At 44.2% G+C, this 27,293-nt stretch overlaps 2 protein-coding genes across 4 annotated transcripts in view; one reads left to right on the top strand and one right to left on the bottom strand.

Moving 5' to 3' along the window:
* Positions 1-6,258, bottom strand: part of wwc3 (WWC family member 3) — a 35,268-nt gene extending 29,010 nt beyond the window's left edge. Inside the window, exon 1 of one of the 2 annotated variants that reach the window (XM_023954080.1) lies at positions 5,594-6,258. In XM_023954080.1, coding sequence (XP_023809848.1) covers positions 5,594-5,739 — 146 coding nt within the window. In that variant the 5' untranslated portion in view covers positions 5,740-6,258. The remainder of the gene's footprint in view (positions 1-5,593) is intronic. The other variant, XM_011473820.3, reaches the window with a different exon arrangement.
* Positions 1,195-24,948, top strand: LOC105353889. Of its 2 annotated transcripts, none has more exons than XM_020702219.2 (4): positions 1,195-2,347; positions 8,146-8,421; positions 24,577-24,620; positions 24,711-24,948. In XM_020702219.2, exons 1-4 carry the CDS (start codon positions 2,287-2,289, stop codon positions 24,930-24,932), a joined length of 603 nt encoding a protein of 200 aa, XP_020557878.1. In that variant the 5' UTR covers positions 1,195-2,286; the 3' UTR covers positions 24,933-24,948. The 2 variants fall into 2 exon arrangements, 1 of the variants encoding a protein (XP_020557878.1); XR_002289938.1 differs by lacking the exon at positions 1,195-2,347 and having other exon boundaries at positions 8,202-8,251; positions 8,315-8,421.
* The last annotated feature ends 2,345 nt before the right edge of the window (positions 24,949-27,293 follow it).

The raw sequence follows: 27,293 nt of genomic DNA on the forward strand, positions 1-27,293 counted from the left end.
CTCCTGTACACAAGGTGGCGCTGCGCAACTTTACGCTTCTTAAAATCGCTTTTCACTCAGAAGCAGAGAGCAAGTATTTACGCGCTTGTCAGAATCAAACAAAGAAAACATGAATATTTCAAGCACCGGTTGCTCCAACTGGTGCTTGGTTCGGGGATATTTTAGAATGTCCGTCATTATTTCTTTGCGGCAGTGTAGACGCAACTCGGCGTCTATCTTCTTCGCTAGTATGTGTGCTCAGCAAGGCAGTTTTGTGTTTGAGCGCCCCCAAGTTGTGTTTTACTGTAACTTCAGAGGCTCCAGACACGTGTGCAAAAGCGCCGTTCTCATTGGTCGAATATATTTCGACGCGACGCGTCAAACCAAAAAAACGAACCCGAGGCGTTTTTTAAAAAGTGACGCTTTGACGCGTGGCGTTTTTTCGCGTCGGTGTGCACACTCACATTGGTGGCCTTTGTTTAGTCACGAGGCGTTAAATGTTGGCGAAAATCGCGGGCGAAATTCGTCCCGGTGTGAACAGGCCTTTAGACGTCTGTAGGATGCCCACACAAACTACCCTGTCTAATTTCCTCATTTCTAACAGCTAGGTTGTGTGCAAGGAACGGGTAAGGAGCACACACATTTCACGCGAACAGCAATAATTGGCCACCTTCATGCACTGCACAGATTTGCCCATTTTTCCCATGCAGGCAGCATATCCACCCGGACAGGCAGTTGTGGCAAAGGCTTGAGGCGCGAGTACTGGCTCTTTACTGACCATGGCCAAAGGCTGCATGCACAGAGTGTGCACTTCAGTGCCCGTTGGACACCCACACAAACTACACTCTCATTAGGTCATTTCCTCATTTCTGACAGGCTGTACTCAACAATCATGCACTTATGTTATCTGCAGAATTTGGGGGGATGGGGTGGAAACACATAAAAAAATCCATGCAACGTACGTGTCTTTTCTACTTACCCTTACGCCTTGTCAAAGACTAAGTGTTCACTACAACCCGTCAACCGCAGCATGCCCGTAGAAAAATGTATGCAACCATTTTGGCTCTATGGGCTGTATCCGCCCCCCCATGTTTTCACCTGTAGGTAGCCCGTATCTAGCCGTAAGAGCAGCTATGACCAACACTCATGACCCTCACTGCTTCTGTTTGCAGTTCTAAGGAGCTTATGGATTCTAGTTTCTTCTTCGCCACAGTTTGTTGCAGTCTGTGTGAAAATGATCAGGAGCTTTTGATCAGAGCTGTTTGGGTTTAGTTTTTCCATCCAAAATGTGTCAAAAAAACTGTCCAACTGCTGTCCCTGGAGATCCGACATATTTTATGAGAATCAACTAAATAACCAATGAACACAACTGTACAGGATTTGTTGGTTAAACACAAGCCTCCACCTACTGATTGAGAAGTCGAGGCAAACGCAAAAGCATTAAATGTTGCAATTCCTCCAATGATCACTGATGGTTGGTTTCAAAGTGGAGCAACTTTCCATTGATTGCCCTGTTAGAAACCAAATAAACTTTTTTTTCGTCTTTTCATTCATTTAAAGCTCAAATTTGTGAATTATTGGGAAGTTGATCGGCAGGTGGGTGGTTTCATGGAATGACTCAACAAAACTCACTTTTTTCGCCCATTTGTTCGTTTTTAGAGCACAATTGACTGAAAATGGGATGTTTCAAGCTGTAGGATTTAAAATGATTAACCTCCTATTCGTTTACAAAGGCCTATTTAAATGTGCATGTGACACCGCTTTTGGCAATATTTGAATTCTGTTTTAAAATAGGAGTTTCCAACAGAAATGTATGCTTTAAAAAGAATACCTTTTTTCCTCATCAGGATTTTCCATGGTAAAATGTAAAAAGTCATTTTGAAAAGGAGAAAAGGTTTGTGAAAAACAAACTCCACTAGTGCTTTGAGGGGGAAAAAAAACCCTCAAAGCTGGAGCTGTCACTTCGCTCTTCCTTTCTTTTTCAATAAGAATTGTGCAGATGTGTGGAAGTGAAAAAAAACAAAACAATGGTGGCCCTGAGCTTGAGGTTAGTCTGTTGAGTGTGGCATGTCCTGTTTAGGTCGCACTCTTCACAATACACCGAAACACACGCAGCCTGCAGGTCTGCTTCCTGACAGCCCCGCTCGATAAAAGGTCACGGGGGGCTCAGGCGGGACCAGATAAATCAGGCAGAAATGCAGCGTGGGCATTCAGGAAGAGGCGCGTGAGGCACCTGGAGCACCGGCAGGGACCTCGGCGTCCCGAGGAGGAGCAGGTGTAAGAGGAGGACAAACGTATCGTCCATTCATGCAAGAGGACAGAGAGAGAAAAAACACGGGTGACATGACGCTCGACCAAGGGGTGGCATGTAAGTGACCTCCCCCCACCAAATGACAAAAAGAGGCATCATAATGAAAACACTGGGGGAAGCAAAATAACAGCGGGGTTCAGTGCATGTGAATAACCTTTGGGCGCTGGAAACACAGCTCACCCTTTCCAGAATAATTGAATTTGGTGTGCTTTGTGACCAAGTATAAAGGCCTCCCTTTGCGGAGCGGCAGGCCAGCCACGGCTGTTGCATAACAGAGCTAATAAAGGAGGCCTACAGGGCCCGGGACGAGAGGAGGAGTCAGACACGTGGGAACTGCCTCTGTTCTGCTGCTTTGTCTGGGGCCGCGAGCGAGCAAAGCCCCGGGGCATTAGTGTAGGCATGCCTAACATTACGCTCATTCCACGGCAACAAAAAAAAAACAAAAAAACACAGAAGCGCTCTGCTTATCTACAAGAGATGAATGCGGGCTGCTGGACGTCTCCACCGTTCTCCAACAAACAAGCCTGTAAAGACTCTCAGAGGACGGACGCTTTTACCAGTCATCGATGCCAAATTTCAACTTTAATGTTAGATGAAGCTTTACGTCAAACTTTTCAGCACTTCCTGTCATGCAGCTCCTCTCCTGGCTGCTTAGAAGAGCGGAGATGGACCGAAGCGCCGCAATGAAACGGCTCACTTTGACATGTCAGAAGCTCCAGAGGAGGTCCTGAGGTTTCACCAGCAACACACACAGAGGGTTTCTGTCGGCGACAGCTTTCGTCGAGGCTTCAGACAAAACCCTGATTTTAGAATATAGAAATTGTTATTTTTGCTCGAGAAAATTCCACTTTTGATCAGTTTACTACGGTGGCCCTGAAGGGAAAATCAAAACAAATCACTTAAAGCAAAAACATATTTAGATCAGAGCAACAATGAAAAAAGAAAAACAAATAAAAAAGTTTTTTTTTTTTAATGACAGAAAATGAAACAAAAATAATGAAATGTTCTTAAAAAAACAAAAATAAATTCCAGTATTCAAAGGGAAATGTTAAAAAACAGATACTGGTCATCCAGTTTTGTCTAAAAAAGAATAAAATTATATTGAAAATTGTTCAGAAATCAAAATGAAATGTTTAAAAATTCAAAACAAAAGAAGAAACTGGAGAAGATACAGGGACTGTGGGACCTCACTGATTGGATGATGACATTTCTCCATCCTTTCAACCAAAGGTCATGTAGAATGAAGCAGCGCTGCTGGATATGCTCCGCACTAATCAGAAAACATCTATTAGTATGCAGACATTGAAAAGGCATTTGAAAAAACTCAAAAATCAAACATCATCACCCAATCAAGGATGTCCCATTGAGACTACCTATTTGGTTTATTTATGGTGTTTCATTATGATTTCTTACAATTACTTCTGTTTTTTCGATTAGTTACATTTATTGGATTGTGTTTTGGTTTCTAAGATGTAATGTTGTTCTTTATTATTTGTTTTGCCTTTTTATTGTCATTGTATTGAGTGATTTGTTGTGATTTGCACTTCAGGGCCACCGTAGTTCAAACTTTTTACCATGACCACCATAGAATTGGAATCGGTTCCAACCGTAAACTGGTTTGCAGTGTAAACGGGAACAGAATGGATTCTGGGTTGGTCAGTGAAACCATAACTCTCACCAAAGGAAGTCCAAAACAGTTCCACCATGAATCACAGAAACGTCAAATCCTCCCAACCATCGACTGTAAATGAGAACTGGACGGAGTGAGTGTGACCTCACCCATAGGAAATGACTTACGTCTGGGTCCACCCAAATGAAGTCACTTCAGTTGCCATTGTTTGGGTGATTCGGTAGTTCCCCGTGTTGGAACCAATCAGGAGCGAGCTTGTTGGAATTCCACACCCCTACTACATGAATGTGGTCTAGCAGAGAATCTGTTAGTCAAATGTTTTGAACATTTGACATGCTGAGGCATCTGATTGGTTAGTTTATAACTTGAATAAGTTGCAATAAAAGAAATAATGAGAAAAAATGTAGGGATCATCAAGAAGATGTTAATAAAATGAATCAGAGCAATAAGTCTATGGGATTTTGGCTTCTTGGAAGCTTCCTGTTTGGAACACAAAGGGGGAGGGGTCACTCGGTCCGGTTCTCTTATACAGTTATTGGGAATCAACCAGTGGTTGGTTTTTCTGGATGAAGAAAAGTTGCATTTGAAAGAGAAGTTTGAAGGAAATCTGTTGGGTCAAAAATAAAAAAGAGTTGGAGTCATTCAGGAAACTGGTTGTGATTTGGAGATCTGCTGATGACGGGAAACAAAAACTATGCTTCCACCTGATTTGAGGACAGCTTTAGGGCTGAGTCAGCAAACCAAAAACTGTGCATGACAGCAGATGTCAGAGAGTCACCTGGACACTGACGTCACGGAGTGAGTGCAGCGGACACCTCTGTGTCTGTTAGCAGAACAAAAATGGGATTTAGCGCAAGAGAGTATGAGGTGGCGACTGAAGACATTCCTCTGCTATGATCCCAAATAAACCACAGTGCAGCTGCAGGACTACAAACGCAGCAGGCATCTACAGACCTCCACCCTGCACCTCACAGGAGCTGCTGAAGCCCTGCTTCATCAAATGTAGGAAGGAGGAGGAGATGACAGGCAGCTCCTTTCCCTCTGCTGGGAGCAGTTGGGTTCCTCCCAGAAAACCTGGATCCGGTTCGGGTTTTCTGGGAGGACTCGTTTCTGGTTCGTCCTAACAGGTTGGAGCGGAAACAGACCCCCTGATCTCCGTGGCGGAGCCTGGAATCAGAGTCCCCACAAAAGCACATCTTTGCAGCTTCCCCAGCGGCCTGAGCAGCATTCTTTGAATACTTGCACAAAGATTTCTGGGAGATGAAGTCTGAGTGCTCCCCTCTCGCGTCCGGTCAAAACTTTGGTGTGGGTTCTCTGGTCCTGAGGAGGTGGCTGTGCGTGGAGGTGACAGGGGCGTCTCCGGTCCCCAAACGCGGGTTCGAACTGGTGGTTTGTGGAACGGGAGTACCGCTCCTTCGCGAGGATGCGTCCCTGCTGACAGGCAGCAAACTCCGCACAAACAAACAGCTGCGCTCCCGCTCTCAGGAGGCTGTTTACGCAGCCCCGATGCGGGCTCAGCCTGCGGGAGAGACCCTCTGCGTTTGCGTGGACGTTTCTTCCAGATCTCAGCAGATCTGGACCCCTCCGGATCTCCTCGATCCGCCCTCCTCGCGCGCCTGGCACCCCAGCGGCGCAGCGTAACTGCGCGTGAGCTCTCGGGGCCTTTCACGTACCTGTCTCTGGGGTCAATCCACGACGTCTGCCGGGTGTTGTGGTCGATATAAAACACTCTTCCGTCGTAGTCCCGGGCTTCCTCCCAGCCCGCGGGCAGCGGCAGCTCCGAGCTCTCTCTGCGCTTCCCGCCGCTGACCCACGGCATAGCGTCGGGACGGTGAGCGGGCTGGAGCCCCCTGCCCTGCGTCTGATCCCCCCCGGAAAAAGTGGCCTTTTTCACTGCATTACCTCGAGGCAGTGGCGCGCGCAAACCCAAAAAAACGAACTTTCCAAGCAGGCGCCGCCGTAGAAAACGTCCCAGCGGAGCTACATCCACTTTCTAAGCGCTCCTCCACGCCCGCACAACAGCAGCGGCGCGCTCACGCTCCTCGGTCCTCCATGTTCGCCTCCTCCACCATACTTCATTCCTCCATGTCCATATTCGGGGGCGGATTTGCATAAGCGCTCGGACGCGGGGCTGGGGGAGCTCCTTCGTCCAATAGGAAGACTCCAAGAGTCCCAGATTTCACTCAAACTAATCAGCGCGACCCAAACGCTCTTTCAAATCAGCGAGAATGGAAGTGGATCGGAACCAGCGGGTTCTGCTCCAACCTGAGCCATGAAAACCCGCCGATCCGCCAGATAAAAGCAGCTTGAACCACGAGGGGAGGGAGCGTGACGAGTTCAGTCAGACGCCTCAAACTTCGCAACACGAACCCACGCCTGAACTGACAAGCCCGGGCCGAGCCGTTAGTGGTGCAACAGCGACGCCCCGTGTCCGTTTGTGGTACTGCAGCGTCCTCCACAGCAATTTAACAGAAACTCATCAAATCATGTTTTTACCGCAAAAGCTAGCTTATGGTGCCTTTTATTGCAGTTTTTTTTAAATCACAAACACTTTAGCTAAACATATACATAGGTTTTAAACCTTTTATGTATATAGAGTTCAAACTTAATTTTACAGCATAATGAGAAAAAACACCTGCAGACTTTTGAAAAAAAAAAAAAAGATTTTGTTTTGAGTGATTAGAACAATGTAAAATTAAAACCTAAACTATAACATTTAATTATTTAAAATCTGCCAGACCAGAAACTACTGATTGTTTATGCATCTGAAAAGTGCAATTCCACAAACGTACCTGCATTTTACAATAGTAAAATGTTAAACGTCTTGGTAAAATACATTACAATAAAATGAATGAAAATCTATCATAAGATTTTGTCTAAAAATTTTGTCTGATTTGTGAACACATTGTAAATCTGACAAAACTATGAAGGAAAAACATTTGTTTAAAACTTTTTCCTTTATAAAATAAATGGATGTAGAGCAGGAAAAACAAACCTGCAAGATTTGCATTATAGCTTTACTCACAAAGGAAAGCAAAACAAGAGCATTCCATCATGTTTGATGGTATGCTCTTGTTATTGTGAATCTTTGTCGAATAGCTTGATTAAAAAACAACAGTACCCTCTTTCAATGGTCAAAGTACCATGAAGTCAGGCATTGCTCAAGACAGAAAAAATGCTTTACATTTTACAAATATGACGAGATAAAAACGTACACAGTTTTGCCACAAACCTGCCGAGAACTGCCAATGTCCCAGAAGGGAAGCACAGAGGTGGAAGTGGAGAATATGGGCCAAATGTATCATCATGTGGCCTGGGACGATCATTGTGTTAAAGGGCAACAGAAATATCTGTAAATTTTCAATTCCAGTAGGATAATTGGGCATAAATACACACTCCACACAGAGGGACCCCAGGGTGGGGGGGCTCTGATGCTTGGCAGCAGTGGGGCCCACCACCCCACTGGAGACCCCCCATTTTACCTACAGCACACACACTTCACACCCACACCCCTATACACAAATGGGATCGGGGAGGGGCAGCCGGTCTTCACCGCCTGGCTTGGGAGGATCCTGCTGGCCGGGGCACGGACCTCGCCACGACCCGCTGGGGCTCACCCTCCCTTTTGCAGCGTGGGGAGGGCTTCGGGGGTTGATATGGGAGGAGGGGTTGAGGTCATGAGGGTCCGGCTGGGTGGTGGGTGGGGTCCTTGGCCCGTGTCTCGTCGTCCGGCACCCGATGACCCAAATGGCTGCTGCCCAGTACGGCGGAGCGCGCCTTTCCTGTGGCCTGGGGGCCTTGACACCGGGGTCGCCTATGCTCCCCGGTGCCGGATGGGCCCCCGTAGAGTGGCCTTCTCAAAGCCTGGCTGGGTGAGTGGGCGGTCCCCCCCACCCAGGCAGCGTGGGTCCCATCGCTGGAGATACTCCTGGTCCGGGGGTATCCCACTCTCTTTCTGGTCTGGCTGGTCGGACTAGGGAGGATCTGGTTCCACAAATGATCACATGGTTCACTTTGGGCAGCGTGCATGTATCTCCACCCCCACGTGCACGTGCACACTGTCACACTGCCCCCTGTCTGATTTATCCCTCTTCCTAACCCACAGTGTATTGAAGGACAGATATCTTCCACTAATCATAGTGTCAGAATTTCACTTTTGGATATAATATTTGCCTCTCTGCAGATTTAGCAACAAAAACAATTTTCCCCTCTCATCCCTCTGCAGGTGGTTTCTCAGCCAAGCTCGGGTCCTCTACCAGAAGGCCTGGGAGCTTGAGGGTCCTGCACAGTGTCTTAGCTGTTCCTAGCACTGCGCTTTTCTGGACTGAAAGGTCTGAGGTCTTTCACATTTACTATTGCAAACCCCAGACTTTGATAAACCATTCATTCTGCAGACAGAAGCATCAGGGGTGGGCCTTGGAGTGGTGCTTCACCAGGAGGTGGATGAGGAGAGACGACCAGTGGTGTTCCTATGCCAAAAGCTGTTGGACCGGAAGACGAGGTACTCGATAAAGTGGGCTATTGAGACTCTTCGCTATTACTTGTAGGGACATCACTTCATTTTGAAGACGGATCATCGGGCGTTGCAGTGGCAGAACCGGATGAAGGATACGAATGGGCGAATCTCAGGATGGTACCTGTCTTTTCCGCTGTGGCAGGATTAATTGTCTCAGGTGCAGTGGGGAGGATAACTGCAGGCAATGGCCTCATGGGGCGCTATGAAAAGGCCAAGAAGCCCTCAGTTGCATATGGGCATTGGAACAGAATACTTCCTGTTGCACTGTTCCGGTTAGAATTACAGGTAACGTAGCGGTGGTAGCCTGTTTACTGCCTCATGTTTACATGCTGTTTTCAGCTCTGGATAATGACAGCAGGAACAGATTTGTGCTGAATTACAGCCCCTGCAGTTGAGCCCGCCTCCCAGGTGACGAACAGTCTGTCTGGTAAGCCGGCGAGGGTCAAGTCCTGCGCTTGCCTTTAAGCCGTTTTTATTTTTGCTAATGTTTCTTGTTGGTCTTGTATTACCAGGGACTTTCTGACGCTCCCATTGGTGGAACAACTGCTGATTTTTATACACTGAGTTTTTGGAAGCATTTTAACCATCACTGCTCGTGTGCTGATTCTCTGTGGACTACGACCAGGGCTCTGCCGGGCCCGGGTGCTCGGTGGCTGCTATTGAGCCAAAGCAAAGGAGGACTAAACGGGGCGTTTACGCCTGAATTCTTCCCCCGTCACCCACAAAAAAAAAGCTTGGCAGCACTCTCCTCATCCAGCAGCACCCTATGGGCGGACCTGCTCCTATGATAGTTTCTTTTATTTTTTGTTTTAAGAAAATTTTTATATAATTCTTTTAGAACTAAGTTAATCCTTCTGTTTTTCCCCTCCCTCAGTGCTAAGGACCCAGGTGTCAGGCCTAAATTTTGGGGGGGAGGCTTTCCCTCGGTTTGGACTGACGTGTCCTTGGGTGAAGGGTTCACAAGTGTGTGTGGTCTGCATCATGGAAGTGGGGTGAATTCCTTTTTTTGTTCTCTGGGAGCCTCCACCTTTAAACATTCAGCAGTGACGTGCGGTGAGGTTGATGGCTGGTGAGGCACTGACTCCTCTGGGGTCAGATTTACAATGAAAGAACTGAAGATTTCACCATTCATCCAACAGCAGGTAACAGCTTATAAAATACACACGATAAATTATTTGTCCTACAGAAAATTTTTATTTTATAGATGGATAGAACACTCTTCTTGTGTATAAATTATTCATATATACTGTAAACAAATAGTAACCATTTCTGGTATTTTTCCAACTTCAAATTCTGGTGCTTTAATCAGTTTTATCAAATGTTGTCTGTGAAAATGATCATAAAAATAAAATAAATTATTATACTTACATTTTTGTCCACTTACTCCCTTGTTATTTAAAAAAAACATTGAAAAACATATTTGGCCTTACTTTTTGAGTCTGTCCGCTGATCCTATTCCATAAAAAGCTCTATGATCAGTCGGAAAAGTCTTCCTTTTCCTTTAGTTTAATGAGTTTCTCCCTCTCAATGGAGAAAGACGTCCTTACTGTTTCTACGGCACCAGTGTAGCTACAAAGCAGCTGTCAGCTCACATCTGCCCCCTGCTGGTGAGGCTTGCCTCACCTAAAGCCTTTTCTGCGGGCCTACAGCAGTGTTTTCAGCGCACGTCTCTGTTAAGTCCTGCAGTCAGACATGAGGCACAGCGCTTCAGAGCCTCACCAGGGGCCTCATTTATAAACGTTGCGTACGCACAAAAGAAGGCGTACGCCACTCTCTACGCAATAGTTGGTATTTATAAAAAGCAAACTTGACGTAAAATGTGCGGTCCTTCACGCAAGCTCTGACCCAGGCGTACGCACAAAAACGGGTGAAATGAGAAACGGCGACACCGTCGGCAGATGGAAGAAACACATGAAAGTGAAAATGACAATACTGCCTCTCAGAAATAACATGAAGACTTCACAAAGCAAGTCTTACAATTAACAGCTACACAAACACCCGTTTGATCGATCAGCAGTGAAAAAAAAAAAAAAAAAAAAAAAATCAAACCAAAATTACAACATAAATTCAAATGAACACTTATTTGCAGAAAGAAAAGTGAAATATGTTCTGCAATATTGGCATGTTGTGCAATTCATTCTCATAAATAATATAGTTAACAGAACGAAATAATGTACAAAACTGATATTCTCGTCAATGTGTCCGTCTGGCGGAGCAGATATAGGTGCGGGCGTGCAGACGGACGGACAGACGTACTAATTGTCCACTGGGGAAAGTTGTTTTCATAGTAAAACATTTCTTCATAAGCCACTGAATTATGGTATTCATGCATATGCCTTTAGTTTGTTTTATTTTTGATAAAACAATGTATGGCGTATGTCTCAACCATTCAGAAAGCAACAAGAAATTACATTTGGGCGGAACAATTTCCCATTTCCACGTCGATTATTACCGACATCTGTAGCTTGTCAGATGTAATAAATGGAGGGAAATAAAATGCCCCATCACAATGCGTAATGACGCACAATGGCTGATCTTGCGCTCTTAGAAGATGTGGCAAATGGAAGAATTCGGAGTGAACGTATCTTTAGACGGCAAGAAGACTTGCTGGCAAACGAGGACGAGTGGCTTATGAGCCGGTTCCGACTTCCTCGAGCCGTCCTTTTGGACCTCTGCGGGCTTTTGGGCCCAGCGTTACAGAGGAGCACTCGGAGGAACCACGCGTGTCACCCAGTGCATCTGGCGCTCCGGTGCCCCCCCCCCTCTGGCGATGCAGCGCTAGACGTTTTTTTGCCTCGACTTTGATGTCCGACCATCCCTTTTTATTTCGGCCACGGTCCGAGGTTGTGAGGCTACAGCATTTACAGCGTCTGCCGCCGTCTGCCACTCACGTGCCTTTTCGGCATTAGTAATGCCCACACTGTCCCCTCCAAACAACACTTTTCTCCTCTTTTCCACCTCGCCAACGATAACTTCTACTTCACATTGAGTGAAATTACGTTTTTTTGATTTCCTCTCTGTGTTTGCCATGGTTTCGCAATCAATGAATATTCATTTGTGGGCGTTTCACGGACTATTTATGGGCAACTATGGGCGTGTCATGAGGCCGCAAAAGCTGCGCTACATTTAGAATTGGTTGTGATTTATTAAGGGAAAGATGCGTAGGATGTGCGTGCGCACGGTTTTATAAATCTGAATATTTCTGTGCGTACGCACATCCTATGTTTCATCTGTACGCCACTTCTGACGCAAATCCTACGCAAAGCTTTATAAATGAGGCCCCTGGAGTTTCCGCTCCATCTGTGATCGCGCAACACTCAAATTCGGCGATTTTAACCTCAAACTGTGGAAAACGCGTTGAGTTGACTGAAAATGTATATTTATCACAGGTCAGAGGAAAATGATATACACTTAATTTACCTTTTTCTATTTATCAAGATTATGACAGATGAGGCTGTGCCGCACTTGCCTCACCTGAGCGCACGTCACTGCCATTCTGGCCCTCAGCGGACTGAATCTCTGTTTCTGTTTTTCTTTTTTTTTTCTGTACATGTATTTTAGCAGGTCTATTATTAATTGGTTTTAACATTTTGTACATTTAACATTTTAACTTTGGTACCACTTTCTCCTGCTGTTGTGTGCATCCGCCAAATCAATTCCCTCTGGACCACACAGCTATACAACTTCACAGTCCACTACAAGCCAGGAAGATCAAATATGGTGGCGGACTTATGAAGGTATTAATGTTCCAAAATGCACGAGCTTGTATATTTGATTTGAGAACTTGTAATACAGAATGTGAATACTGTTGCAAAAAGAAATCTGCATCTGTGTGTAAAAATCTTCTGCTGTGAACTGACAAATTCCATTTGCATGTGTTCATTTAGAGTTACAACTTCAAATCTGTGATTCCAACCGCTCAAATGTGCTTCTGCGTGTGCTCCAATCTGCTGGCGCAAATCACAAGTGCGCTACAACTGCGCTCTGAATTCTTACACATTCCTGGCGAGAAATTTGTGTCAAAACTTGTCTCTAAACTGATCTGTGTCCGAAAATGGACCTAGGGGGGGGAGGGTTAGAGGAGGCGGAGTCAACCAATCAGAGTGCAGGATTCGGAGAACTTGGTAGAGTTAGAAAGAGCTTCACAGAGTCGGACTTCCTGCTTCAATAACTCTTCTGATAAACGTTCAAATGTGACAGCAAGTCTCTCAATCATTTTGTATTAACACGGAGAGTGAACTACAAATGCATTTCTAAAGGAAAAAAACGTTTTTCCAGCATTTTAATGAGAAATGATCTCTTGTTCTTAAATGGAGACATACAGCAGCGGCTGCCAACAGAAAAATCATCTTTGTTGTAGCAGGACAATAGGGCCAGGGCTGTTGAGCATCTTTATTATAAATCATACGAATTAACCTTTGAAAACATATATTAGAAACCATACTGGGTTTGTGACACCGCGCTACGCCGGCGCTCAGCGGCCAGCCGTTGAGCTCCGCCGAAGAAGGAGATGCGAGGACCCGCTGACCGACGGCGGAGCACGGCGGTCGCCCAGACCCAGCCTCGCCCGTCGCTCGCTCGGCGTCTGTCCGCTGAGCGGGGGCGTAGCGCGGTGTCACACCGCTGTCAGCCGCCGAGCTCCGCGGAGGAAGGAGAGGCCGAGGATCCCGCTGGACGAGGGCGTAGCGCGGTGTCGTGGACCCAGCCGTCGGTCAGTGGGATCCTCGCTTTTCATTTTCTCCGCGGAGCTCAGCGGCCAGACGCCGAGCTCCGCCGAGGAAAGAAGAAGCGAGGATCCCGCTGACCGACGGCGGAGCACGCCTGTCGCTTGCGCAGGAACAGCCGTTGCTCAGTGGGCTGGGACCGCCACAGCCACGCTCCGCCGTGCTGTCGCCTGGAACATCGCTGGGAACGCCTTGATCTAATCTGATACATTTTTTTCAAATGTTAATCCATATGATTTATAATAAAGCTGCTCAATAGCCCTGGCGTCCTGCTACAACAAAGATGATCTTCCTGCTGACGCTGTCCGTTCGCAGCCGTCTAGCTGCATGTCTGCATTTAAAGCACAAAGAGATCATTTCTCATTAAAATGTATGAAAAAATGAATTTTTTTCTTTAGAAATGCATTTTTAGTTCACTCTCCGTGTTAATACAAAATGATTGAGAGACTTGCTGTCACATTTAAACGTTTATCAGAAGAGTTATTGAAGCAGGAAGTCCAACTCTGTGAAGCTCTTTCTAACTTTACCAAGTTCTCCGAATCCTGCACTCTGATTGGTTGACTCCGCCTCCTCTAACCCTCCCTCCCCCCTAGGTCCATTTTCGGACACAGATCAGTTTTGACACAAATTTCTCGCAAGGAATGTGTCAGAATTCAGAGCGCAGTTGTAGCGCACTTGTGATTTGCGCCAGTTTGAAGTTGTAACTCTAAATGAACACATGCAAATGGAAATTTGTCAGTTCACAGCAGAAGATTTTTACACACAGATGCAGATTTTTTTACACAAGTATTCACATTCTGTATTACAAGTTCTCAAATCAAATATAAAAGCTCGTGCATTTTGGAACATTAATACCTTCATACGGACTGCCTGTCAAGGATGACTGAGGACTGAGAGGTGCACTGTTTTGGAGAAAGGAGGAGGAAATGAAACGAAGAGCTCCTACGTTACTTTAGTAAAGGGTGTGGTATACAGGTATGGTAGGTGGGGACACATCATTTTAAAGACTTTATAATGGTAATAAATGGCACCTTTTATAGGTTTGAATAAAGATGTATTAATCAGAGGTTTAGATGGTTTTATATTTCGTATATGATGTAGATGAATTGGCAGCTACCTGGAAGAAAGGAATGTTAGTCTTCAGTAAGGATGGCCCGTTTGACACAGACCCTTCGACACTTGTTTCCCCTTCATGAAGCAGAGTGGTTCGGCACAATGTTTCGGTCATGTGTCAACTAACGCAGATCACATGGTTGATGTATGAAGCGCCAAATGCATTGTTTGGTCGAACCAGGGTTCAGATGTCACTTGTGTTTGAACAGTTGGGCGCGCTATTCTCTTTAAATACATATAAATTCCAAACAACGTTTCTCGATCAGTTTTGTTGTTTTCCCCTGTATCGGAATCAACGTCAGTTCATTGCACTTTACCATGGCTCCTGGTAAAAAAACGTTCTGTGGCTCATTCATTTCAACTTGGTTTCTCCTAATAAGGAAATACACTACATACGGTATTTATTAAGGGGGTGGTTTTATAAATCTTTGATGTCGAGAGCACATGGTCACTTTAAAGATAGCTCAATGACAAAGTTAGTGGTGTTTTATCCTTTTTTAATGCTTTATTTAAAATTTGTGTTGGAAAACGTAATAATTCCGTTTGAAATTTTTTGTACCATTCTGAAGGAAGGAAAATACTGTGTGGAAGTGAGAATAATGGGTGTAGTCTTTTTCTGTTGGGTAGATATCTCTCCAAATATCTATAATACCATGTTGTGACATCAACATTTGAAATTTCTTCTGCCAGGCCAGTCTTGATGAGTCCAGCCTTGGGTCTAGTCTAATGTTCCAGTCCCCTCCAAAAATAATTATACCGTCTGCCTGTGTCATTAACGCTATAAGTTTTTGATAAAATGAAAAGTCACTGCCAGGGGGGCGTAGATATTTAAAAAATGTTATTTAAACTCCATCTATTTTCACTGTTACCAGTATGCAGCACCCTTCTTTATCTTTTTGTTCAGAAATGAATTCATATGGTATCTTTTGGGATATTAAAGTTGCAATACTTCTTCTGTGTCTAGTTTTATAGGATGAGAAATAGGCCTTTGAAAATCCCAACATAAAAGCATCAGAGATTTTTAAAAAAAAGATTGTTCTCTCAGCAAATAGTTGAATCAAAATAACTTTTAGCTGGGAGAGTTCTTCCAGACAAGAGGTTCTGACAAACAGAACCTTTGTGGAGCTGGAGATGTTGGAGCTCCAGTCAGGGATAGTCCTGCCCACTTTAAAGAGCAGGGCCCTGGGAGATGGCTGTGTTGTCTTTACTGTCATAGCTATTGTGTGTCCCGACTAATTTAGTGTTTGCTTTAAACGTCAGGAGGAAAAAAAGGCACTTTGAACACTTACATTGTGCACCAATTCCCAAGAGATTCTTCTTTAAACATTTTTCTTGTCTTTTGGTGGTTTCCTCCTGTATTCTTGGAGTTTCTCCACGAAGCGTGGTTGATGCTCCTCCGTGCTCCTCTGCACAGCGCGGTCCTCTTGCCGCTTCCATGCAGAAAGTGGTTGTAGCTCACGCTGGTGGGGGTCGGTGGGAGGAGGGATGACGGTAACCAGGAGCCCCAGTGATGACATGTCAGCTGTAGCCTCCGCTGCGGCCTGATGTGGGCGCACTCCCTCCTCGTACAATAAGCTCGTTTTTGCAGGGTAAGGGGTCTGGAATCTGATTTTTCTCTCCTTCAGCACTTTCTTTGCTTTGTTGTAGTCCATACATTTCTTCTGGATTGCTGGGGGACAGTCCTGGTCCATGAAGAAGCGGTTATTGTTGTGTATGGTCTGCCTCTTCTACCAGGCCCTCTTTATCACTTCTTCTTTGGCTCTGAAGTTGAAGACCTTGGATCTGATGGAGCACGGTTTGGACTGTGGTGTTGCGGGCTTTGGTGCAGGAGCTCTGTGGGCTCTTTCTATCTTAACACCGGAGTCATGTGTAATATCCAGAGTCTCAAAGAGCAGTTTTTCTAGAAAGACGATCATATTGGTGAGCCTCCTGATCTGTTAGCTTAGCTTAGCTTCCATGTTATCCTGCCGCTGCAGAAGTTTCCTCAGCAGCGTAGATGTTGCTTGTAGAGTTGTTTCCACATCATCAATGCGAGTTTCAGCCTCTTCTAATCAAGCCTCGGCCTTCAGCTGGTTTCTTTGTATCTCTGAAAGTTGTCGTTCATTGTCCTGTTGAGGGCTTTTGAATTCTTTTAGGATTTCTTCCAGGCCAGCTGGTTCGGTTTTGCCTTGATTAATAGCCTCATGCTTGGAACAGCGGCTCCGGTTATCATCCTTATTTTCATTAATTAAGTGCAAAATCTTTGTTTTTCCTCGTTCGTATCATTCTTATGTTAGAAGAATATCGCTTTACTTCAAAATTGGTCGATTTTCAGGGAGGTTATTTAATATAACCCCTAAGCTATGCTGCCATATTCAGTGAGGAGCCGGAAGTCCTCTGTTTTTTTTATTATCATGAACAACACTGTGGTGTTTTACTTTTTTTAAATAACATTCCAACTTTGTAGTGTTACAAGGACAAGGAGCTTTAGATGATGTACGTCCAGTCCGCCACCAGATGCCGCTGTTCTGTGTGGTTTCAAAACCCCGAATGGTTGTTTCATTCACAATTACATGAACCCTGTGAAAGCTTCATGGTGCTTCTACTTCCATCCGTAGTCTTCAGTATAATTAGATTAAGGTGTGACTGCAAGATGCACTCACCTGTTGTGTTTGTCTTTCCCAGAGTGCTCAGGCAAAACATTCCCTAGGAACAGAGCTGTATTCAAGGTTCCAGGAGAATCTACTCACAGGCCAGATGGGAGAAGTCATTGTATTTGGGAGATATATGTTGTTTTAATCTTTTGTGTGATATTATAAATTAGAGTAATAAAGATGAATTGGATTTTAGATTTTTTTTAAAGGAATTTAGAATAAAGAATTCTGTATGTTTGAATGAATTGTAGATTTTGAGGAAAAGTTAACCTCCTTCCAGGTAGGAGGACATGGTATGCTTAATTAGGATTTAAACCACCTGTACATTTTTGGGAAGCTGCCCTTTTGATTTTGAATGTGTTGGTGCCACGTCAAAGGAAAATACCTATGGAATAATAAAGATTGTTATTCATTTAACTTGACCACTGAAAACCTCCTACACTCCCACTTCCCAAAGGCCATTTGCTGACAGAATGTTAAATTATGAGAAAAAGCACCTATTCAAATAAATTAATCTTATTTTTGGTGTTTAGAAAAATGAAAAATCAATACCTAAACTATAACATTTTATTATTTAAAATCTGCCAGACCATAAACTAACTATTGTTTATGCATCTGATCAGTGCAATTCCACAATCTTTTCTGCATTCTACAATAGTAAAATGTTAAACTTCTTGGTAAAATACATTTCAATAAAATTAATGAAAATTTATCATAAGATTTGGCTTAAAATGTTAAATAGATTTGTGAACACATTGTAAATCTTACTAAACTAGGAAGGAAAAACATTTGTTTTGAACTTTTTCTTTAATAAAATATTAAATGGATGTAGAGCAGGAAAAACACAAACCTGCAAGACTGCATTATAGCTTTACTCACATAGGAAAGCAAAACAAGAGCATAATATCATGTTTGATGTTATGCTCTTGTTATTGTGAATCTAATCTGTGAATCTAACATCAAAAATGTATTGTGAATCTTTGTCAAATAGTTTGAAAAACAATAACAGTACCCTCTTTCAATGGTCAAAGTACCATGAAGTCAGGCATTGCTCAAGACGGAAAAAAATGCTTCACACTTCACAAATATGCTAAATATGACGAGATAAAAACGTACACAGTTTTGCAAGAAACCAGCCGAGAACTACCAATGTCCCAGAAGGGAAGCACAGAGGTGGAAGTGCGAGAATATGGGCCAAATGTATCATCATGGGGTTTTGGATGATCATTTTGTTAAAAGGCAACAGAAATATCTTTAAATGCTCAATTTCAGTAGGATAATTGTGCATAATTTGTGGATGTGTGACTTGATGAAGCTGCTAAACTGTCATTTAGTCAAGTAAGTTAAGTCCTGAATAGATTGAAAATCCCAAAAGATGAATTTTAATATGCTTAATTGGTTCAAACTTTTGTTGCAGATGTGCATTTTGTTTAAACGGTAAAAATCAACTTTGCCAGATACTAAATTCTGGGGTTTCATTCACTGTAAATTGCAACCATCAAAATAAAACAAATGTAAAATGTGTGTGTAAAATAAAATATATACATCCATTTTTGAACCCCCTGAATCCCTTACAGGGGGTCCAAGCAACCACTGGGTTGCTAGAGCCTATCCTCTCTAATGTTAGGCAACGGCAACGTAAACCCTGGACATGTCGCCAGTCTGTTGCAGGGCGTAGAATATATGTTCTAAGACTAAAACATGTTAACTTGGTATTTCACAACCTTTTCTACACGCTGCTGAAGAAAACCAGCAGGCTTGGGCTGAACAGGAAGTTGTGATCATTAAGGCCTTTTTGACCCACAAAGTTCAGTTGGAAAACAAACTTTGGACATGAATTTTCCATTATTTGATGATGATGATTCTCCATTTACAAGTCTCTGAGTTTGTGTCCAGTGCATAAAAGGCTGTCCATTCAAACATGTCGTCTAATTCTGCTGATGTAGAAGGTCCGGGTGGTTACAGATCATTACTTTGTTCAGAACAAATGTGCCCACATTTTCCAAAATGGGATTTTTCTTGTGGTTAAAAATAATTGAAAAAGTGTCAATATTTGTAATGATGAATTATGTCATCCTCTTTTCATCAAACAGCATATCCAGGACAACACATAAGAGAACACTCTTTGTATCTGGCTCCCCTAACAATGGAGTGAAATGTCTGGACCGTTTGTAGAAGTCAGAGTTCTGTGGGTCACAACACCATAACGCTGCCAAATCTGTAAAGCTTTCCTTTATTCTCATTTCCTTTGTATATCCTTGAAAGCAGCTTCAATTTTTCTCCCAATCTCTCCCTTTATTTTCCCTTAAACTGTAATTTTCGCTTTCTCATACGTACAAAGGTGTTTATGTGCTTTGTAAGTGGGTTGGTAGGGAGACCAGGTGTCACCGTGGAAACCAGGTCCACCTTCGTGCAGATGCACCATCACAACATGTCAAGATTGCAGGCAGATATTGTGTAAATCCTGTTTTGCTTTCTGGTACCCCAGATGAAAGCATTTCTTCTTATCATTGTTTTCACCTTAAATCCATGTTTCCACTTAAAATATTCTCATCAAATGTTTTTTTTTTTTTTACAAAAAAAAACCCTAAATGTTGTTTTAATCATGTATATATATATATATATATATATATATATATATATATATATATATATATATATATATATATATATATATATATATATATATATATATATATATATATATATATATATATATATATATGCTACCCAGCCGCATACATATATATATATATGTATGCGGCTGGGTAGCTCAGTTGGTAAGGTACAGGACTGTCACGCAGGAAACCTTGGTTCGATTCCCAGGGGCGGAATGAACAATATAATGGCAATGGTAAATGGGGGCAATTACCATAACAATGGAAATGGGGCAATTACCATAACAATGGCGAGCAATTAACATCACCCAGTGAGGGTCCTTGGGCAAGACCCTTTACGCTACAGCCTACCTCACAAACATGAGAGACAATGAACCACATGTCATGCCGGCTCAGACGTCGCCCGGCCAAACAAGGTCTGCGTCAGGTGCTGGGGGACCAGAGCACTCTGATGGAAAGTGGGCTACTGGAACAAGACGGAAATGGACTAGATGCGAGAACAAGGTTCTGTTAGAATGCTACTACTCAAGTAATCCCAACCAGCGTGGTTACATGCAGAGAATGTGGAATGGATGGATGCTTCAAAACCCACAATCAAGGCTAACTGCCAAACAACTGGTAGCCCAATGCTCTAACATCCACAAACGGCAACTCCTATCACAACTTGAGATTGAAGCGATACAATACAATGGCAATACCCCGGGAGAGCCAGAACAACAGGTCAGAGAGGAGGCTATACTACACTCCCACCCTGAGATTGGGTACACAGCCCCAACAACCACAGTTACGCTGAGCGAGGCAGCAACTGACCTGAAAGACAAGATCATGTCTAGAATGAACACTTGGCAACCCCGACACCAGCTACAACGGTTAAGTGATGTACCGCCTGAAAGTCTACTGGAAACTGTGAATGAAGCATTGAGGGCAATTCCTACCACAACCATCACAGAAACCAATGAACTGGTTTACACTTCAGCAGCAGTGATCCTTGAGATGCTTGGCTATAAGAGTAACCATGGGAGAAAACAATACCCACCATGGAAGCAACGGTTAGAGGCCAAAATCAAGGCAACTCGGAAGGATGTGAGTAAGCTGACAGAGGCTCAAAGAGGTACAATGAGAAAGCAAGTACCTAAGAGATACAGCCAGATGCCCATACCTGAAGCACTGGAAACTGCCAAACAAAGGCTCCTAGCCTTGAGCAGCCGCCTAAAGAGGTACACAAGAGACAATGAAGCCAGACGGATAAACAGGCTGTTCGCAACTCAACCTGCGAAAGTGTACGCTCAGTGGCAGGGTCAAAACAGCCGAGCAGACCCACCAAGGCTAGAAACTGAACAGTACTGGAAAAGTATATGGGAGAAAGAGACAGCACATAACAGCAATGCCCAGTGGCTGGTCTCTCTGAGAGAAGAACATAGCAACCTCCCTGAACAGAATCCAGTAACCATCACAGTGGCAGACATCCAAGAAAGAGTCTCAGGTATGAAGAACTGGACAGCACCGGGCCCTGACATGATACATGCCTACTGGCTAAAGAAGCTCACTGCACTCCACGAGCGCCTGGCAGCACAAATAAACCAGCTGCTAAGAGATGGAACTCACCCCGAATGGCTAACAGAAGGGCGAACGATCCTGATCCAGAAGGATCCCTCAAAGGGTGCAGTCCCATCCAACTACCGGCCAATAACCTGTCTCTCCACAACATGGAAGCTCATGTCAGGCATCATTGCAACCAAGATAAATAGGCACATGGATCAATTCATGAGTGACACACAGAAGGGCATTGGTAGAGACTCCAGAGGAGCCAAACACCAACTCCTGGTTGACAGAACAGTCGCTCAAGACTGCAAGTCACGACACACCAACCTGTGCACAGCCTGGATTGATTACAAGAAAGCCTATGACTCAATGCCACACACATGGATCACTGAATGCTTGGAGCTGTACAACATCAACAGGACTCTAAGAGCCTTCATAGGAAACTCAATGAAGCTGTGGAAAACCACCCTTGAAGCCAATGGGAAGCCACTTGCACAAGTGTCCATCAAATGTGGGATATACCAAGGTGATGCTCTGTCCCCACTGCTGTTCTGCATAGGTCTGAACCCCCTCAGCCAAATAATCAACAAGACTGGCTATGGATACCGACTCAGAAATGGGGCAAACATCAGTCACCTCCTCTACATGGATGACATCAAGCTATATGCTAAGAGCGAACGTGACATTGACTCCCTGATCCACACCACCAGGATCTACAGTACTGACATTGGGATGTCATTCGGGCTCGAGAAATGCAGTCGGATGGTGACAAAGAGAGGCAAGGTAGTCCACACAGAAGGGGTCTCACTCCCAGAAGGAACAATAGCAGACATTGAGGACAGTTACAAGTACCTCGGAATTCCACAGGCAAATGGCAACCTGGAGCAGGCAACAAGGAAAGCTGCAACAGCTAAATACCTCCAACGGGTAAGGCAAGTCCTGAGAAGCCAGCTCAATGGCAAAAATAAGACCCGGGCAATAAACAGCTACGCACTGCCAGTTATCAGATACCCTGCAGGAATAATAAGATGGCCAAAGGAAGAGGTACAGACCACGGATGTTAAGACACGAAAGCTCCTCACCATGCATGGAGGGTTCCATCCCAAATCCAGCACCCTGAGACTGTATGCTAGCCGCAAGGAAGGAGGCCGAGGACTAGTGAGCGTAGAAGCCACTATCCAGGATGAAACATCCAAGATGCATAAGTACATCAAGCTCAAGGCCCCAAATGACAGTGTGCTCAGTGAATGTCTCAGGCAATGGAGAGCAGAGGATACAGTGCTGGAGGACAGATCCTCATGGGAGGACAAACCCCTGCATGGGATGTACCACCGGACCATAACTGAAGTGGCTGATATCAAGAAGTCCTACCAATGGCTAGAAAGGGCTGGCCTACAGGACAGCACTGAGGCACTCATCCTTGCAGCTCAGGAACAAGCCCTGAGCACCAGAGCAATAGAGGCTCAGATCTACCACACCAGACAAGACCCAAGGTGTAGGCTGTGCAAAGAGGCGCCTGAAACAATCCAGCACATAACTGCAGGGTGTAAGATGCTGGCAGGTAAAGCATACATGGAGCGCCACAATCAAGTGGCTGGAATAATATACAGGAACATGTGTGCAGAATATGAACTGGAAACCCCAAGGTCAAAATGGGAAACACCTCCGAAGGTTGTAGAGAATGGGAGGGCAAAGATCCTGTGGGACTTCCAGATCCAGACTGATAGGATGGTAATGGCGAACCAACCAGACATTGTAGTGGTGGATAAAGAACAGAGGAAAGCCGTTGTGGTGGATGTGGCAGTGCCAAGCGATGGGAACATCAGGAAGAAGGAACATGAGAAACTGGAGAAATACCAGGGACTCAGAGAAGAACTGGAGAAAGCCTGGAAAGTGAAGGTGACAGTGGTGCCTGTGGTAATTGGAGCACTCGGGGCAGTAACCCCCAAGCTGGAGGAGTGGCTGCAACAGATACCTGGAAAGATCTCAGACATCTCAATCCAGAAAAGCGCAGTGCTAGGAACAGCTAAGATACTGCGCAGAACCCTCAAGCTCCCAGGCCTCTGGTAGAGGACCCGAGCTTGAGTGAGAAACCACCCACGAAAGGGTGATAGGGGCAAGTTTTTTTTATATATATATATATATATATATATATATTAGCTTTTTTTTAAGGAGAATGTTCTTCCAGTTTAAATCCTGCAGGTTAAACAAAATTGTGTTGAAATCCAGAGAAGGAAAAAACCTCAAAAGTGACTGATTGCTTAACCCTTGTGCTATCTTAGATGACCCCACCCTTACATTGACGTGTTCTCCCTACCATGACAAAGGTGGATAAAGGTGGAAAGATTTCATGTAATCCATGGACACCAGTGAAGATCACAAATCATTGAAGAAAAAAGGTTCACAGCACTGTCTAGTGGGTCTAGATGACCCAACTCCCAATGTTAAAGTGCCTAGGATAGCACAAGGGTTAAAGCTGTTTCTACAGGTGTCAGACAGGATTTAGCTTTGCAGGTAAGAGATGTGAACAAAAAGAGGTCAACGACTGGACACCAGGGGCCTGTTTCAGAAAGGAGGTTAAGTGTAAACTCTGAGTGCGTTAACCCTGAAATCAGGGAAACCCTGGGTTTTCCGTTTCAGAATGGGAGGTTTGTTAAACCAGAGTAAACAGAGTAAGTCAAACCCGTTTCTGAAAGAGAGGTAACTTATACTCGGAGTCAGTGTCCATGGTTACTTACGCTGTGAACCTAACCTGGTCGGGAGCAGGTTTTATTCTCTAAACTCAAGGTTTCTGCCGGTCCCCTCCCCTTTTTAAAGACGAAGCGGTATTTGTCGCTTTAACCTTCATTGCCCAAATTTCCGTCACACAGAGACAAGTGACAAGAATGGCTTGTCCTGTTTTGGAGGACCCAATAGACGAGGAGGCTGCATTAATTCGTAGAGAATTACATTTACGTCGTGCGAGGATTTTGAGACCTAGACTCGATTTTTTGTCATTTCCCCATACGTTTTTGTTTGAGCGTTACCGTTTTTCGTTGCAGTCAATTACATATATACAATGAAAACAACATTAGACATTGCTATGTAGATGTTTCATATGTCAAATATTGTCAACAAAGTCTACATCCATGACATGCTCAAATTTTACCTGCTTGAATTATGTTTTTATACTTCATTTTTAGCTGCTGCCATGTTCTTTTAATTCCTGCAGGATTGCATCTACATGAAAATGAAATCAGGGACATTGGATTGGATTAATGTAACAATTACTTTTTGGAAACACAATTTGCTAGTACTGCTTACTTTCTTAATCCCATATAAACCTATACCACTTGATCAATACAAGGGTAGACATAAGCTCACTTTTAAAAACACAATTGAATGTATTAATTTTAAACTGACCAACTGACATGGTGCCTCTGTCGGCCTCCTCCCCCTCTCCTCTCCGCTTGGCTGCTGATTCTCAACACCTGCGACCACTTACCTCATCACCTCATCCGCCTTCATAAGGAGCCACAGGATCATCAGTCTTCGCCAGTCCGTTGCCCCTGATGGTGCATAGTTGGTCCTCAAGTCAAGCTATTGTTCGTTTTCGCTACGTCAAGCCTATGACTAAACCTGTCTCTCTCTCTACTCACCCTCAGGAATCCAGTACCACGAGTGGTCGCTCGAATCAGTTCCCAGCCGTTCTCATCAGTCTGTCCTCTCCTGCGGTCCCACCACGAGCCTCTGCCTCATCAAGTGTCTCCACCTTCGTCAACATCGGCCTACGGAGAAATCCACCAGTGACGCCGCTAACTTCTGTCTTTCAGTTCGGAACCGACATCTGGACCTGCTCACGTTCTGCTCTCTGCTCCTCGTATTAAAACTCTTACCCGCCAACGCTCGCCTCCCGCTGTGTTTCTTCTGGGTTCCAGCATCTGGGTTCGAAAAGTGTTCTGTAGCCATGACACCAACGTTTGCAAGAGGGGAAGGTTAACAAAAAAGTCCTCTAAACATTACCGACGTTAAATGCATTTTTCCCCCAGATTGGTTCTGTACACTGTGCAGCATTTCATCCAATTACACCAGGAATAACACTTCAAAAGTACACCTAAATATCGCCATTTTTAATTAATGTAATAACTATTTAAAAAGTTATTACAGCCAATATTTTATAACAATGATTTAAATTCAAACTTGCGCAATAACTTGAGCAGCTATGTTTTCCCACGCTAACTGTCTCTGTTTTGCAGATGCAGCGGTGTTGCTTTTCTTCTGGAATATGTGCTCATATTCACTGTAACTCTGCAGCAGCACGTCAAGTTCAGCTGGCGAAAAATATGCAGACTTCTTTTTTTCCACGGTTGCCATGGTGACTCGTGATATCTGCGCTCCATTGTTAATGGCTTCTTACAGTCGCGGTGCGAACGCTTAACTCCGAATCAGTCCACTCAGAATTGATTGACCTAACTCCGATCAGCTTCTCTGAAACAGAAAACTCAGTTGTTAATCTCTCGATTGACCAACTCAGAGTTCAAGTTTAACCTCAGAGATGGTTGAACCTCCTTTCTGAAACAGGCCCCAGGGCTCCAGAGGATGTGCGCCTAAATTGTGTGAACTCACAAAGAGTAAGGTTTTTAATGGAAGCCTGTTCAATGTGGGGTAAGATAACTGTCAATAAGAAATGGATGCATAGAAACAAAATTGTGCACAATTAAAAAAATGTATGTAAATACAATATATTAGTTTTACGTTTGACATGTCTGTTTTGAATACAACTCTTGCTTGTCTTGTCTGGTGCATCATTTACACGATCAGATGTTGATGCCTGGCACTGGCTGGAGATCGCTGTATTATGATCTGTTTTATTCCATTTTTAACAGCGTTATGGTAACAAGATAATTTCCTGTTATGGGATCAATAGCACTCTATAAAGCTCCATTGTATTTTACGTTTTTCTATATGGTCATCCTGGTCAGGTTTAATGGATAAATACAACAGTGTATCATCTGCATAACAGTGGAAAATTAATGCTGTGTTTCCTAAGGGCAGCATGTAAAGCATAAACAGGATGGATCCTAAAACTGAGCCCTGTGGGACTCTATAGTTAACCCGAGTGCAGTGAGAGGACTGTTTGTTTACATTAAGAAACTGGTATCAATTGGATGAACAGGATTCAACACTGGAAGGCAGATCCTCTGACCCCTAAGTCATGCTCTAACCTTTGGAGTAAAATACTATGCTCAATGGTGTCAAAGGATGCACTGAGGTCTAACAGAACGAGAATAGTAAGTAGTCCCTTTTCTGAGGCCAATAATAAGTTATTAGAGACTCTAACCAGTGCAGTTTCACTGCTGTGGTGAGGTCTGAACCCTGACTGAAAGTTTTCAAAGGTGCTATTGTCCTCTAGGTGGCAATAAAGCTGCTTAACTACAACTCTTTCTAGGATCTTAGAAATAAAGGGGAGGTTTGATATTGGTCTATAGTTGGTCAAGTTGCTAGGATCTGAACTGGGCTTTTTCAGAAGAGGTTGATTGTGGCACAACCTGTTTCTAGAGATGTATTTATTATAGTTAATATGGATTCATTAATTAGGGGGAAGGTTTCTTTAAAAAGCTTAGTGGGAATTGGGTCTGACAGACAAGTTCAGGTTTTGGAGGACGTAATAATTGATGCTATTTCCACTTGATCCACAATAGTGAAGCAGTCAAATGTTACAGAGGTTTCCATGGATGCCTCCACTTCTACCGCTTTAGCCTGCTCTGGGCTGATAGTAGGTCCAGTGTGTCCGAAAGTTCCATCACCAGGGGATCCCTTGAGTTTGACCTTTTGACCTTGAGCCATAGTCACATGTATCCATTTGGGGGGTTGATCCGCACGGCTGCTGCTGGATTTTGGGTTGTCTGGGTTCGTGGAGGATCGTAGAGAGGAGAGCACAGGCGTGTCTTTCAGTTCCCTTGAGGCTCGAATGGCCTCCGTAACCCTTGTGCTATCCTAGGCACAATAACATTGGGAGTTGGGTCATCTAGACCCACTAGACAGTGCTCTGAACCTTTTTTCTTCAATGATTTGTGATCTTCACTGGTGTCCATGGATTACATGAAATCTTTCCACCTTTATCCATCTTTGTCATGGTAGGGAGAACACGTCAATGTAAGGGTGGGGTCACCTAAGATAGCACATTAAGGGACGTCATGAAAATGAAACGTACCACTGTCCTGCGTGTGGTAAGTGTATCAAGTATT

This window comes from Oryzias latipes, chromosome 4, assembly GCF_002234675.1.
Source record: "Oryzias latipes chromosome 4, ASM223467v1".
Taxonomy (NCBI): Eukaryota; Metazoa; Chordata; class Actinopteri; order Beloniformes; family Adrianichthyidae; genus Oryzias; species Oryzias latipes.